The sequence below is a fragment of the Petaurus breviceps genome, unplaced genomic scaffold (assembly GCF_028583685.1).
Source record: "Petaurus breviceps papuanus isolate PSGF00001 unplaced genomic scaffold, PetGlider_PUasm1.0 129, whole genome shotgun sequence".
NCBI classification, from domain to species: Eukaryota; Metazoa; Chordata; class Mammalia; order Diprotodontia; family Petauridae; genus Petaurus; species Petaurus breviceps.
In genome coordinates this window covers 12,382,206-12,398,229 of record NW_027185665.1, presented here as the reverse complement: position 1 = coordinate 12,398,229, position 16,024 = coordinate 12,382,206, and the positions used below count along the sequence as shown (strand labels likewise).

The window sequence follows — 16,024 nt, the reverse complement described above, 5'->3', positions numbered from 1 at the left end:
AGAGAGAGAGAGAGAGAGAGAGAGAGAGAGAGAGAGAGAGAGAGAGATCATACTTTTCTGCTGTTTTGTGTATCTATTCATTCTAGGAATAAATTTCCCCAATGTCTTCACCAACTAGTGGGCAATGGGGCAGCACAGTATTGCAGTGAGTAGAATGTTGGGCTTGAAGTCAGGAAAACCTGGGGTCAAATTCTGTCTCAGAAACTTATTAGCCTTACTACCATGTCAGGGCAAGCTCTTGGACATCTTGGTTCCTCTTCTGAAAAATGAAAGGGTAGTAATCAATGACCACTAAAGTCCCTTCCAACTCTAAATCTATGATCTTGTAATGCTGTGATATATCATGCAAAGTTCAGCTCAGATGTCACATATCTTATTTAGGACCTTTACCAAATCTTCAAAACTAAGAAGATACACATCCATTTGGAACCCCCTCCCCCATCATTAGTTACCTCTGTATTTGGTTCCATACATATTTGTGTATGTATATGTTTTACTTCCCCTACCAAATCACAAATGCCTTAATGGCACTGACTATGTTACTTCCGTCACTGAATCAACCTCAGTAGCTAGTAGATTTTTCCCATAAACAGTAAGTGCTCAATAAGTTGTTGAATTAAATTCAATAACCAGACATAGAACTATAGGGATTGCCCCTGTAGGTCAGAGTTATATTCCATCTAGGCTAGTGTTCTTTTGACAAAAATATCACCCAGTGAGAATGGGAGAAGGTATTTAAAATTTAAAAGACATGGTTCAGCTCAACTTCTCATAGTAACCATTTTTATGTGTCATTTGTAGAAGTGTCAGAAGCTTTTTAGAAATCCACATACTATCACCTCTAGCAGTAATAAGCTTCATGAGTTTATTACCCAATCAGTTTTCTAACACTTAATTAATTAGAATGAAAAGAATAATTTAATATAGAAGCTCAACTTATCACTACCATGACTTACAACCAATCTTGAGAAATGTGTGTGTATGTGTGTCTGGAGGGAGAGGGGTGTGTATGAATCTTGAGAAAGTGCCAGAGATGTAAAATGCATTGTCCAAAGATGGCTAATTCTCTATTTGCAAATAAAAAATAATAAACTTAACATTTATTAAAACATTGCTTTACTGGTTACTTATTATATTGCCTTCATTTAAGACATAATAATTTATTCTGCCTATTTTGCAGCATTGAGTATTTTCCAGGCACTTTTTTTTTTACAACACTACAGAGCAGTCAGCAAAGAAGAGACCATGTTAAAAAAACTTAAGACTCCCTCCCCCCTTTTCATAAATGATCTTACAAATGTATGTGTAGATCAGAGTATGTAAGGTGCATGCTTTTAATTGTATTTCCATAAGGTGGGTCCAAGACCATCAGGGAACTGAGATTGATTTTTCACTTGTGATATTTGTGTTTGCTATTTGTGTATTTTAGAATGCTAATGAGTTGTTCTACTCTATCAGGACTTAATTTCAATATCTGGTTAAATTATAGAAGATTGTTAATAACTAGGTGGTTTTCTAAAAGAATGTGCATTTTTTCTTATTATTGGAATTATGTGTTTCTATTCAAAGACAAGAAAAAATGGTAAACAATTTGTCTATTAATGTTCTAAAATGTTTGAATACTTAAGATTTACATATCTCTAGCACCCTGGGGGTCTTTAGAATAAATGTAGTAAAAGATTCAGTTTTCTATGGAGAGAACTGATTTAATTGAAGAAATATTTTAAATGCCTATTGTGTGCAGAGTGATATTCTAGGGACAGGCAGGAAATACAAAGTTTAGATCATATGGGACTCTTGGCACTCATGGAGATAGAAAAATCAAGCAGGAATAAGGAAAATGTTAAGTGATATTTGAGTGTGTGTAATGGATAGAAATTGTTACAGATTAGGAAGCATCAGAAAAGTTCCCTGGATGAGGAGAACTTCAGATCAGAGCCTCAAAATTGGTAAGAATCGCACAAAAGAAAGGTTGAAATAATAGGGAAAGGAAAGGGTATTGGTGACACAATTGATAATCTTACACGTTTAGAAACTTTAGAAAATAGTGGGTTCATCACATAGTCCAATCTGATTGGTGCTTAGAGTTCATGGAAGGATGAGGTATGCATGAAAAGGTAGGGTGGAGGCAGATTCGTGAGAATGGAATATTAAACTAAGGAATTTATATGATGCTTAGGCAATAACGAGAAATTCAAGTGTTTTGTGCAAAGGAGTGATATGACCCTATCTATTTATAAAATGAATGTGATAGTGGCATATGTAGAAGTAAATAAAGGAGAGAGAGTAGAGGCTTGTGAGGTGCTGCTTAAGATAGACCGGGTAGATGACAAGGAGAAAATAAGGGGGTAGCATTGGGTATAAAGACCAGTGAATAGGTGTGAAAGATATTTCTGACAAAGAATCCGTAAGTTCAGTAACTAACTATCTGAGAAGTGAAAGAGGAATAGTCATATAATGTAAAACTTTTAAACATGGAAATGGGGGGGCAGATTGTGTGGTATGATGACACTAATAGATATAGTGAGGTCAGAAGGAAGAATAGGTTTTTGAAAATTGAACTTTTGACAAGTTGTTTGAAGTACTGACTATTGATATTATAAAGATGTACTGTAGTTGGATATATTATTCTGGAAATTGGGATTGAGGCAAGGGATAGAGAAACAGATTTGTTTCTCTAGTAATATTGAAAATATCTGATTGAATAAAATTACCTAGTAAAGGAATATAGAAAGAGAAGAAAAAAAGGCAAAGTTTAAAGAACATTTAGAAGGGAAACAATGTTGGTGAGATAATGACAGAGAAATGGGGCAAGAGCAGCAAGGCACAAGGAAACAACCAAAGTGGATAGAATTTCAGACTAATTAATGACCAATATCTGCGGAATTATTCTCATATAAACTTTTATTTATGGTATATAAATAGTTTAACTTTTTTATATAGTTCATATCACAGGAAATAGGGATTATGACAATGGAGTCTACTTTAATCAGATATAATAATGTTTAGGTGCCAAGAGGTAGAATGGGTTTTTGAATTACTAAACTGATTTAAGTACCTGCTTGATTAAAATAACAAAAAAATATTCACTCAAAATTCTATTGCTTATTGATAGCCAAATTGAATTGATTTGATCATTTGGTGAGCCAATCTATTGTTCTACCCGTAATCCACAATATTTGAGTCCTATTGGCTTTGAATTTACTGTTTTTTTAATTGACTTATATTATTGAAAATAATTTTATATAACATTTTACTGAAATGATTCTAGGTTGGTATATTACTTAATAAAATTATATTTTTTTTCTTGCTTTGTTAACTCTGGCTCTTTATCTTTTTCTTGCACTCTGATGTAAATACACACATTAATTGATTTAATTTTGAGATTTGTCTAGAGAAACAAAGAGATTAAATAATTTGCCCAGCACCACAAAAACAGTATTTGTCAGAGGTAGAACTAGAACCTTGGTATTGCTGACTCCAAGGTTTGCTTCTGTTTACTGTACTGCACACTGCCCTACCCACCCACCTATTTCTCTGTCTCTGTCTCATTCTTACTCCACATACCTTCCACAATGGAAATACATAGATATAGATATATACACACATTCATATGAATGTGTGTATATATATTTTAAACATACCTATATTTACATGCAATTGAATTAGCTAGAATGTAAGAAAGCATCCTTGAAACCAAAAAGGCATTGAGATTTTCATTGGTTAAGAAAGGAAACACAATGATGGTATCATGGACCTTTGCCTGTCTTTTCTTTGAGGCCAAATTTAATCATTATGATTGTACATCATTCAATTCCAATTGCTTTATTCTTAGTCTTTCTATTTATGTTTATGTTGGTGCAGTATATACACACATATACATGGACAGATATACATTTACATAAATATATGCACACATATTATATGTGTATATATGGAGAGAGAGAGAGAGAGAGAGAGAGAGAGAGAAGAGGGAGTGTGTGATTTCCAATTCTATTTGTCTAACTTGGTATTAATTCACCTATCTTCCTATGAGTCTCTTTAAATAGTCATCTTTTTTTTTTTTACAAGACGATTATATTCCATTACATTAATGTATCCCACCAATGAGCATCTACTTTTTTCTAGTTCTTTACTACTGTAAAAAGTTATTTGATAAATATTTTAAATTATGTTACTTACTTTTATCACTGACCTCTTTAGGTATATGTCTAACAGTAGGATCTCTGGGTCAAAGGGTATGGACATCTCAGTGACTTTTTTTTTTTAGCAAAGTTGTATATACTGGGTACATCCTTTGAAGGTTAATCTGTATTCATTTAATTCCACCTGTTCTCTATTTACCCCTTCCTTGACAGCTTACACTTAACTTACTTCCTCACCATCCCTTCAAAACTGCTTTGTCAGAATTGTGATATTATACAAACAGCACTGTAAATGTGTGTGCACATGCGCAACACAAACACACTTCTTTAAGGATTCTTTAGGCAATTCCCTTCATGGGAACAAATCTGCCACCTTATGTATTTTTAATCACTATGTCAAAAAACAAATAGTCCCTTTGCTCTCAGTTCCCTTCCACAGAAGAATGCCTGGGACAACGCATGGTCATGTATGCGCTTGGCCAGAGGGGGGTATGGTAGGGTTATCATGTGTATGTACTAAAGACCAGCTCTTCTTCCCTGCCATGTACACCTTCATTGACTTCACTCCACATTTTTAAACAGACCTCATCTCCAACTTCTGTAAAAGAATCAGACAGAATAGGCTTGAAAAATTTGAAACAATGGCCATGATGAGGCACCAGTTACAAATGTGATATATCTGCTAGCTTGGCTACATTTGGTATTGATTTCATGCCTCAGGATCTGAAAAGAGACTTAATCATATGAGAATAGGGTGTCAAGATGTTAAACAGATTCAATATGAACCATGTAGGAAACAATAGCTAATGATAATAGCTAGCACTGATATCATCATTTAAGGTTTACAAAGTATTTTACAAATGTTGTCTCATTTGATTTTCACAACAACCATGAGCAATAAATATTATTGTTATCCCCGTTTTATACAGGCTGAAACTGAAGCACTCAGAAGTCGTAACTTGCTTAGGGTCACAAAGCTAATAAGTGTCAAAAGCCAAATTTCATCTCAGATCATACTGACACTGGGTCCACTACTGCATCCGATGGATGCTCTAGCTGCCTCTAGGTATGAGAGACTCCATAAAGAAGACTTAGAATTTATTTCATCACCATGAATTCTATAAACTCCTGTTTGTTTATATACATAAATTAGGAAGCTTTTTAGGCATCCTAAACTAACTTTGATACCTCAAAATGGCAACATTTTTTTCTAGAATTTTATTATCAGAAAAAACAAAAATGTACTATAAATGAAATATGTTTTCCTCAAAACTAGTAACAGAATAAAACTGGTAGACAAAGAATTTGCTCCTGAGACAGAAGAGCTACAGTCATATGCTGAAAACAAGATTAAACAGTTTGTTCCTATGTGTGTGTACATATATACATGCATATATGTATAACACATAATTCATTATATACACAGGTATGTATATGTATATAAGAAATTATATATTTTATATACAGGTTTATATGCATATGTGTATAACATAAAATTCATTGCATATATTCATCCACATATCCGACAAATACCTCTCTCCCCCCTCCCATTCCCTCTTTATCTTCTTCTCTCTCTCCATGTAGGGAGAAAGAAAATAATCAGAGATGTAGAAATAGTTTAAGTGACAGCATGTCGCTTTTCATCTTACCTTGATGTAAATAAGGAAAGTGAATAATCATAGAATGATGACTAATCACTACAAATAAACTATGGCTTCCTCCTTGTGGCTTAAAGCTACTTGTCATAGGGCCAGTTTGGAGGATGCCCCCTCCCCTCTCTCCCTACTCCTTTATTAAATATAAATGTTTGGGATCATTCTGGATAAGATCAGTTTTCTGATGAAAGCACTAATATAAAGGAAGGTGCATCACGGTGTTTGACTTGTCAGATCATTTGAGAAAATGCCCATTGGCACCTAGAGACACATGGTAATTGCTAAATTTCATAAGACAGGCCTAGATATGGAATGAGGAGAGAGAGCCAGCAGGTGAATAGTAGACTAACTTGCATGCAGACAGAGGAAACCAGCTCTGTAGAGTTAAATTAATTTGTAACTCTAATGCCTGGGAAGAAATCAAAGAGAATGCTCCACAGTAGCCTGCAGTGGCCTTTCCTTTCCAATTGAAAACTTGTTTGATATCCCATTGTGGCATGACTTTAATAACAAAAACTGAGGAGTGCATGATGTTGGAAAACAATCTTTCCACTCAAGGAAACCACAAAAATGAAAGGGACTGCTTGTTACTACAGAAATGTTCTATTATCTGAAGAATGCAGCAGGTTTAGAGGAGGAAACAGGGTATGTTTTTCCTCCTTCAGAGTCAGATCTTGGTTGAATCTATACTTCATGCATATATTAATATTGTGAGTCTTTGAATTTGTGCATGAGTGTGCTGCTCAATAAGTATTTTTGTCATGTTCCAATACATGGGACGGGGGTGGGGGAGGGCAAGGAGGGAGAAAAAATTAGGAAGGCATGTCTGTCTAAGACACTTTGAAGTCCATTGTATTGCTAAACCAATGAAGGTCTTATTAGCAGTTAGTGAATGTGTAGACCCTCTAGGTCCTCAAGTGTGACCCTTTGACTCGATCCAAATATTTCTTTGAAATTTGGATTCAGTCAAAGGGCCATACTTTAGGACCTAGAAGGCCACATGTAGCCTCAAAGTTACAGGTTCCTTACCTATAGTCTAAAGAGTGGAAATAAAAAGGGAAAAAAATAAAAATCTTTGTCCCCTAAGCAGTTTACATTCTGCTGTAGTAGGGATTCCTAACTCTTTTTGTGGCATGGACCATTTTGGAAGCCTAATGGTGGCTAATACAATTGTTGCCTACATTCATAATTGAATGAGATAGTAATATCAGTTAGAGGTCAGCAAATATATATATATATATATATATATATATATATATATATGTATTTTCCCCATTCAACTTTAAAGACTCCTTGAAATGTATCTATGGACCTCTAATGGATCCACGGACCCCAGATTAAAAAAAATATCCTGCACAAAGAGGATATAATAGGTTCATAGATAAGTAAATAAAAAGTGGCATAGTATACAAAGTTATATAAAGCAGTTTGAAGAGAAGGATACCCTGACGCCCTGAGCTATCTGAAAATACTTTATAAATCAAATGACAACTGAGATAAAACTTGAAGAATACAAGGCAGTTAGAGAGAAGGTATGGGGGTGGGAGGGGGGACAGTTAATTGTGTAAAGGCACAAAGATGGAAGAGGCTGTTTGAGGTTAACTACTATAGAACTCTTAATTTCCTGTTCCTGAAACACTGTGAACAGAACAGATTACATTTGTGTTCCTTTCACAAATATTACTTTTAAAGATACACATTCAAAAAGATTTAAAAGATTACATATATATGCACATGCATACGCACACACACACACAAACACACCCCAAAAAACTGAATCCTGGCAAAGGACGTTGAATTACATTTCATAATACTCCAGTGATTCTCTTATTGGTGCCACTCATTCTCTGTCTCCCGACCCGTTATTCTTGTGTATGAAATTTCTGACAGGGCTGGGACACTGAATCAGTGTAATGGTAATGGGATTTGAAGATCTTCCATGCCCCTTGTATTGGCAAGCAAACAGGTACTTAACACCTTGTTTCAAGTTCATGATTGTGTTAATTATTAAGATCCAGAAATTGTGAATCCCACAATGGGATGAACTTGCTGATGTAACAGGAAGGAGTGGAACAGGGGGGAGCTACCATATATAAGGAAAAACCTAAGCTAGAATGCCAGAACTTCTTCTAAGAGCTTCTGAGAACTTCTTAGAGCCAGTCAGAGCTGCTGAGAACTTCAGAGAACCAGTCAGAGCTGCTGAGAAGTTCTGAGAGCCAGCCAGAACTGCTGAGAACTTCTGAGAGCCAGCAAGAACTGCTGGGAATGAGAACTGCTGGGAGCTGGAACTTTTGGGAGCAAGCAGCATGGAGGCTGAGGACCAGAATTATTAGAGCAGAATTGAGAACAGAACTGAGAACTGAGAAGAGAATTGAGAAGAACTAAGAAATGAGAAGAGAGGAGGACTTAGAGATAGCATGGCTGTGGTGTCAGTACTTTGTCTGTATGTTTTGATGTTACTTTGTCAGATTTGTCTGCTGACAGAGGATGTTGCTGTTGTTACAGAATGCCTGGAACCTCACTGCTGGTTCAGAAGCCCCGAAAGAGGATTTTCTTTTTGTATGTTTACAGAAATCCAGGAAGAGGGTCTTACTGATATTTTCAGAGGTCTTGGGACTATACTGATGATTTGTATTGATTCCTTAGACCTTGATGTTGGGTATATGTTGATATCAAAGACAGAGAGAGAATTTATGAGGATGCTGGCAATGTTAATGAATGTTATTGTGGCTTTGTTAAGCTTTGTCTTCCCAAGAACAGAAACCGTGAAGGATTTGAGGTGGACTAGATGCTGGGAGCTTCAATGTGGAACAGGAATTGCACAAGGAGCTGGAAAAGGAACTGGGAGTTGCCAGACCTTAAACATAGCTGACAGTTGCAGGATCTGGGACCATGGAAGAGGAACCATGGAAGCTGAGAGCCAGACTACAGTCAAGATGAAAAGATCTCTTCTTGGGTACCTGATGCTGACTGAGGAGATTATGATTTACTGTGACCTAGGGGTGGAGAACTTTGACCTTTGTACTTTGTGTCCATTTAGGAGACAAGCCTCCTTAAGGATGATTGAATTAAGGACTTACTAAATGATTGTACTTTCTGTCCCTTAAAAACGCCTAATTGAATTAAGGACTTCCTAAATAATTGAGTTACTAAATAAATACACTTTGTTTAAAACTATATGGCCACTTTGGTGAAAACTATGTGGCCATTTTAGTGATAAGTTGTTATGTCATAACATTGTGAATGCTGTACTTTGACTTCTATGAATGTTTTATCTTAGTTTGTTATTGAATAAATAGAGAGTAATTCGAATCTTGAAGCTGTTCATAACAGCAGGCCTCTGGAAAGATGTTCATGCTTGGCTTTATAATCAGATACACACATATCTCCCAAGCTATATTAGTGGCTAGGCTGGACTCTTCCAAGTACAGAGTCACTGATTCATGCTTTGAATAGAATTGTTGCATAATAACTATCTAAGGCATTATTTAGTGCCTGAACATTATTGGTTGAAGAATACTGAACTTTACAGGTTAAAAAAATGTTTCTTTAAGGATAGAAACTATGAAAATTTCCTTGGTGAATCTCAGTTTCTGTATCATTATTCTTTTTTTTAATTATTATTTATTAGCATTTGCCCCTATCACAGTATGTCGATAAGAACAGGATGGGCTTGAATTTCCACTGGGGAAAAAAGTAACAAGTTTTTCTACAGTAGTTCTATCCTTTAATGTATTCTCTGTATTGATAGATCAGTATCACATTAATGACTGATTTCTTTATTTTTGCTCAAACATAATTCAGGCACTCTGAAGCAGATTAGTTCCACTCTTGTGAGGTATGACACTGAGATTAGGTCAAGGAATCATGCTATTTTTCCTTCCCAAAAAAGAAAGCTAAATAGTTTTTAGAATCTGTAATCTCCATCTCCTTTTGATATTACAAAAAATAAAGATAAAAAGCTGAACCAATCAGAAAAGTCCACTTTTACCACCAGTCTGATTATAAGTTGATGACCAAATTATATGGAATAGACTATTGAATTATAATTTTATCTTATTTTAAATGGGCTAAAAATCATTGACTTTGAGAGAGCAGATCATATTCTATAAACTTAATAACTCAGATCTTAATTTTGAAAACAGTAGAGGAGACAATGTCCATAATACAACAGTACCAAAGATTTCATTCTGCCATTAATAATCATGAAAAGAAGTTTCCATGAATCTCAATCAAGTCAATTAGAGTCATTACCTTGGAATTTCAGAATCTGTATACTCCCAGGGATCTTTCACATACACTAGCTGTGGAACTTCCAGAGAAAAACCTTTTATTTGCTCTTAAACATTTGTGCACAGATTTTATCATTATTATTTCTCTATTTCCTCATTTTTCTTGCAACATCCTCTACCTCATATTGAATCTTATTTTTAAAAGCTATCTTTTAAAGAAAAAAAAAGGAGTTAGAAAGATAAATAATACCTTACCAAAAGGCAAAAAGTGGCCCTTGGCATTCCAAATAAGACTTCAGGGAAGTTTTGTTTTCACTTTTCCATTTCTGTGAAAAGCAGCAAGTTATCTGGTGCCATTTCTGAAAGTTTTTTTTCAGTACTATTTTGTTTCCACCTTCTCAGACTTTAGAATTCATAGATTTCTGAGCAACATTTGGGAAATGAGACAGAAATCATTGACAAAGACAGAGGTTTTTGTTGTATTATGTGCAGATCTCAACATGGGCTCACCATACTTATTTCCAACTAGAAAAATCAAGTAACTGACATAGAGATAGCTTTGTGTGAAGTAAAGTGTCTTTTTTAGGTGCCAGAACCAACTGTCAACTCCCATTACTCTTTTATTATTAGAAAAAGAGATGATTAAAAGGAGTTTGTTTATTTAAGTGATAAACCCTCAACTACTTCCAAGAGAACAGAGGTAGCCTTGCCTATTACCTTTCTTCCTAGGACTAGTTATCAAGTCCTAAATATAATTTAAAATCATGTTGCTGAAAAAAACAACTGGTCAAGGGAAGAAAATTCTGGCCTGATGGGTCCCTATCCAAAAGATATGTATGCACAAGGATAAAATTTAATTAAAGTTTACATGTAATTCTAAGATTTTTAGAAACATCAACCTTCAAATTATTCCTACTTACTTCAGAGAAGTAAGTAGGAATTTCCCAGAGAAAGCTACCTGAAGATCAGAGCCTAGAGATCCTCAAATCCTCCTGGAGGGTGTGACTGGAGGTCAATATATCCAGAGTCAAGGCTAAAAGATAGAGTCTAATAAGCATCATCTGATTGGTACCTGCCAGGTGGCTCATAACTCTTAACTTTTCAGGCAGATAGCAAAAAGAGTCTCTCAGGTGAGGCTGCTTAGCCACTTTCCTCTTTGGGCAGGTTAAATAATAGGGACAGGATGTCTCTATTTGACTATTTGGTGTAAAAATGTCTTAACTTTGGTGAAAACTTAGTGCCACGGGACGGCTAAGTGGCGCAGTGAATAGAGCACCGAACCTGGAGTCAGAAGGACCTGTGTTCAGATCCAGCCTCAGACACTTAACACAAAAAATAGCCGTGTGACCTTGGACAAGTCACTTAACCTCTTAATCCAAAAAACAAAAAAAAAAAAAAAAAAGACCATTTCTTAAAAAAAAAAAAAAACTCGGTGCCACCCCAAGATCAAGTCTGCTGTGGTGGAAGTGTTTCCCTGTAGTTAATCTCATCAGATCATTTTGGAGGGACAGGAGGCCTCTAGTTAATCTCAATAAAATACCTGGATGGCACCAGAAGTGAGATAGAATGAGACTAAGAGTCTGGCATTATTTATACAACCCTGAAGACTACTTTCTTAAGGCTACTACTTCTGGGGGGATGCATATTTCCTCCACAAGATGAGCAAAAAATACATTCTAATCTTTTGTAACTAACATTGGGGAAAAATACCCTGAGCAATATTGTTTTAATAAAGAATGACATATCTTAAAAATCCTTCCATTATTATCATTTTGTACTTAGCTTATTATTTTTTGCACCAACTGGAAGCAGATGTGGATGATCTGACAGAAAATGTCAGATTTCTTTCATAAGATGTACTTTAGAATGATGTCACTAACACTGTTAACTTAACCATCTGGTCTACAGTGGTCTTTAGTTAGTCTCTTTCCATAGCATATAAACCAGTTCCTGAACATTTACTAGCAACAGTTCTGTGAAAAAATATCTGTGGTTTAGTTTACTGAAAACCCTAAGTCAGCAAAGTAAAATGGTAGAAAATCTAACCATCATAGATTGCATTAACAGAGGCACAGTGTCCAGAATAAAAAAAGGTGGAAAGATTAATTTCCTCTATGAGGGTTGGACCTCATCTGTAAAACTGTCTTCCATCTTGGAGGTCTAGTTCTATGAAGGGCACTATTAAGCTTGGGAATGTCCAAGGAGGCAGAATAAGAATGGCAAAGGAACTCAAATCCTTACAATCTGGTGATTATTTAAAAGGGCTGAATGTATTTGGCCTGAATAAGATGAAGACACAGAAGGAAATGTTAACTGCTTAGAAGGTTTTTTTTCTTTTTTAAGTGGTTTCAGGTAAAAGTGTGTGGGGGAGTGTTTAACATGGCCCCAGAAGGTCAAACTTAACAGACATTTCAAGTAGCAAAGAGACAGGTTACTGTTCTCAAAGGAAAACATATAAACAAAAATGAGTTGCCTGTAGAATTAATGATCTCACCATCCCTTGAGCTTTCCACATGGAAGCTAGATACAATAATTGTTAAAAAAAAATCTGAAAGACATTCCTACGTCTATGTATGGATAGGACTAAAAGGCATCTGATGACGTTTTTAACTCTAAGATTCTATGTTATCAATAAAGCATCCTTGCCCTATGGTAGAATCATAATGTAAAACAAGTTTTAACTTTAGCTTCCTTGAACATCACTTCCCTCCTCTGTAATGTTTCTTTTCTTATATTTGGTTATCTTATCCTGCATTCTAACTTCCCAAGATTCTCACATATAGTACATCACTTGGGCACACTGTCCCTGGCCAGTTATCCTTGCTTTGAGGCCATTCATTTTCTTTCTTCACCATCAAAGTTATATGCCCCTCTGTCTTATTGGATAAATGATCTTTCTTTCTAAAACATTATCTATGACATATACTAATGCAAATTGATATATCATGTTTATACAGTACTGTAATAGTAATGGAATTCAAAGATCCCCCTGTATTGGCTTGGTTTTTGGATTGATTGTGTTAAAACCCAGAGCTTGTGAATCCCACTTGTGGGATGGACTTGTTGATTTGAAATGAGAGTGCTGAACTGGGAGGAGTTGGTGACATGAATTTAGAGAGACGCAACCAAAGAGAGAGGCAGAAGAACAATTTGGAAGCAGCATCTTGGAGACAGAGAGAGACGGAGAGGATTGCTGGGGGCCAGTTTGAATTGCCCAGCACTTTTGAGAGCTGCCACCCAGAGCTGCCAAGGACTGAGGAGACATGGCTGTTATGCTGGTATTTTGTCTGTTTTGATCTTGTTTTGCCATATTTGTTCACTGGTGAAAGACAGCCCTGTTGTTGCAGAGGTCCTGGAACCTTGCTGTTGTTTCAGAGCTCCTGAGACTGTTCTGCAGACAGAGAGTGAATTCTGTCCACTGGTGAAGGACAGTGCTGTTCTTGCAGAGGTTCTGGAACCTGGCTGTTGGTTCAGAAGCCCTGAAGAAGGATTTTCTTGTTGTATATTTACAGAAATTCTGGAAGAGGGTTTTGCTAGTGTTTTCAGGGGTCCTAGGACTGTTCTGCAGACAGAGAATGAATTAATGAAGACACTGGAAATGTACCTTGTGGCCTTGCTAAGCTTTGTCTCCCTGGAAAAAAAATTGCTGTGAACTTGCCTGAGGTCAAGATGAAGAAAAGACCTCTCTTTGGGTATTAAATTCTGTGCTTAAGCTCATTGTAACTCTGGCTTAGATTCAATTGTGATCCAAGGGTGGGGAACTTTTGACTTTTTTGTAATTGACAGAATGAAGGTACTTTACTTATGATTTTAAACTAATCTCCATTTGAGAAGAGGGGCTTTGTGGTGGACTAAATGAAGGTACAGCCTAGGTATAGAGTAGTACTTAGAAGAGGGTCTTGGGGATTGACTAAATGAATTATAATGTCCAGGGGTGGAGTAGTACTTGGAGATTATTGAATTATACTTGGTGAATGCTGTATTTTGAATGATGCTATATTTTGATTTTCTCTGTTCTTAATTTTTCACTGAATACAATGGAGAGCAGCTATGGTGGTATTTGGAACCTTGGGAAGTTGCCTTTGCTCGGCATTACAAGTACATGCAGCATGAATGTGCTTTTTAAATATTAAATGGTATTACTTTTGGGTCTTGAAGATATACTCTTTGTCATATACCACACTGTCAAAATATATTGCAAGGAGAGCCTTAAGAAACCAGAGATGTAGGGGCGGCCAGGTGGCTTGGCGAGTAAGAACATTGGCTCCAGTGTCGGGATGACCTGGAGATCAAATCCCAGGCTCAGACACTCAGCACACAGCCAAAAATAACTGGCCATGTAACCTTGAGCAAGCTACTTAACACCAATTACTTTAAAAAAAAAAGAAAGAAACCAGAGATGTAGAAGATGGAAAAATCTATTAGATTCTTCCTTGCAATTTGGTGTTTTGATTGTTTCTCTCCACGTAATCTCATTGCTTTCCACTAATATATCTTTCAAGGATGTAATCCTTCAGATATATCATTTATCTTTGCAGTGTCTCCCTCCATAATTATGACCCTGTCCTTTCCTTTCATAGATCCAGGTTTACACAGACAACAGTTTTTCCTGCAGAGACCTTCCAATGTGGTAGCTATCGAAGGAAAAGATGCCATTCTAGAGTGTTGTGTTTCTGGGTATCCTCCACCGAGTTTTACCTGGATTCGAGGAGAGGAAGTGATCCAAGTCAGGTATTTTAGATTTAGAAATTTTGTTTACTATTTGTTCTTGTTCCAATTTCTAAAACCATAAAGCAAGAATGCAGAAGCCTCAGAATTGCATAAGAATGCAATTCTACTTGGAATATAGTAGAACTGGTTCCCACCTTAAAATATTAATTCCTTTTATGACATGAATTGGATACCATTTCTAAAATATTGGCTGACTTTCACATATACATGATAATAGGTGATACCCAACCCTTTCAATTTGACCAAGAATCCAGAAGTGATTTGCACAACAAAGATAAATGGAGTAGAATCTCAGTTTTCATGGTGACTTAACCTTGAAAACATCGATATGTTCCAGTATTCATTGATGTACCTTCAGTATGTAAAATTATAAATCTAGATCTGTTCAAGCACTTTGGGCCACAGCTAGGTATGCCTTGTTCCATTTCATTTCTTTGGAAGTTGCATATAGTCACCCCAAGGGAATAATTCACCCTCAATGCACTTTGGGGGGGGGTGAATAACACAGATGACTAAAATAAGAAAAATGGTGCAAGGTTTGTTTCAATATTTTAATGTTGGGCTTCAATTTTTTACACTATTTCACACAGTTCAGTTTAAGACTGGGATTAGTTTGCTAGGTGTTAAAAGGTACTGATTGACTCACTAAGTTCCTCTGTTTCCCATGTTACAGGTCCAGAAAGTATTCTTTATTAGGTGGCAGCAACTTACTTATTTCCAATGTGACAGATGATGATACTGGGACATACACTTGTGTTGTCACCTACAAAAATGAAAACATCAGTGCCTCTGCAGAACTCACAGTATTGGGTAAGTAAAATACTCTAGATGTATTCAGAAGATGTCCTTCAAAATGCAATATCACATATCTCCCACTTTAAACACTTTGTACAAAATTTTCTCCATTTATGAGTGTGAAATTGTTAAGTCCCAATCCTCCACATGTGTCCTTGCACTCAGTAGATAAAGGGCCAAACAACTCTCTTTTTTAAGCCCAAGCATCCTTACTGAACAACTAAGTCATCTTGTGTCAAGCTGTCTGCTCACCAGATTAACTGGGAGTGAGGCTGGGGGTACCTGTCATGGGTGCTAGAATATTGTATATTCCTGGGGGAGAAGGAGTATACAAAATATCAAAAGAGAAATTGCATATTCTTAGGCAAGAAGACTATACTCCGTTGCCCATTTTTATATAATTAAATCATGGAAGCCTTGTGGGATTGTCTATAAGCTTATTTTTTGCTTGCCAAGGGGGGAAAAA

General features: G+C 36.2%; 1 protein-coding gene across 1 annotated transcript in view; it reads left to right on the top strand.

The window, feature by feature from the left end:
- The window catches only part of LOC138173606 (netrin receptor DCC), a 1,060,615-nt gene that overhangs the window by 234,844 nt on the left and 809,747 nt on the right, over positions 1-16,024 (top strand). The window contains exons 5-6 of the mRNA XM_069103651.1: positions 14,613-14,763; positions 15,437-15,573. Of these exons, the coding sequence (XP_068959752.1) occupies positions 14,613-14,763; positions 15,437-15,573 (288 nt within the window). The remainder of the gene's footprint in view (positions 1-14,612; positions 14,764-15,436; positions 15,574-16,024) is intronic.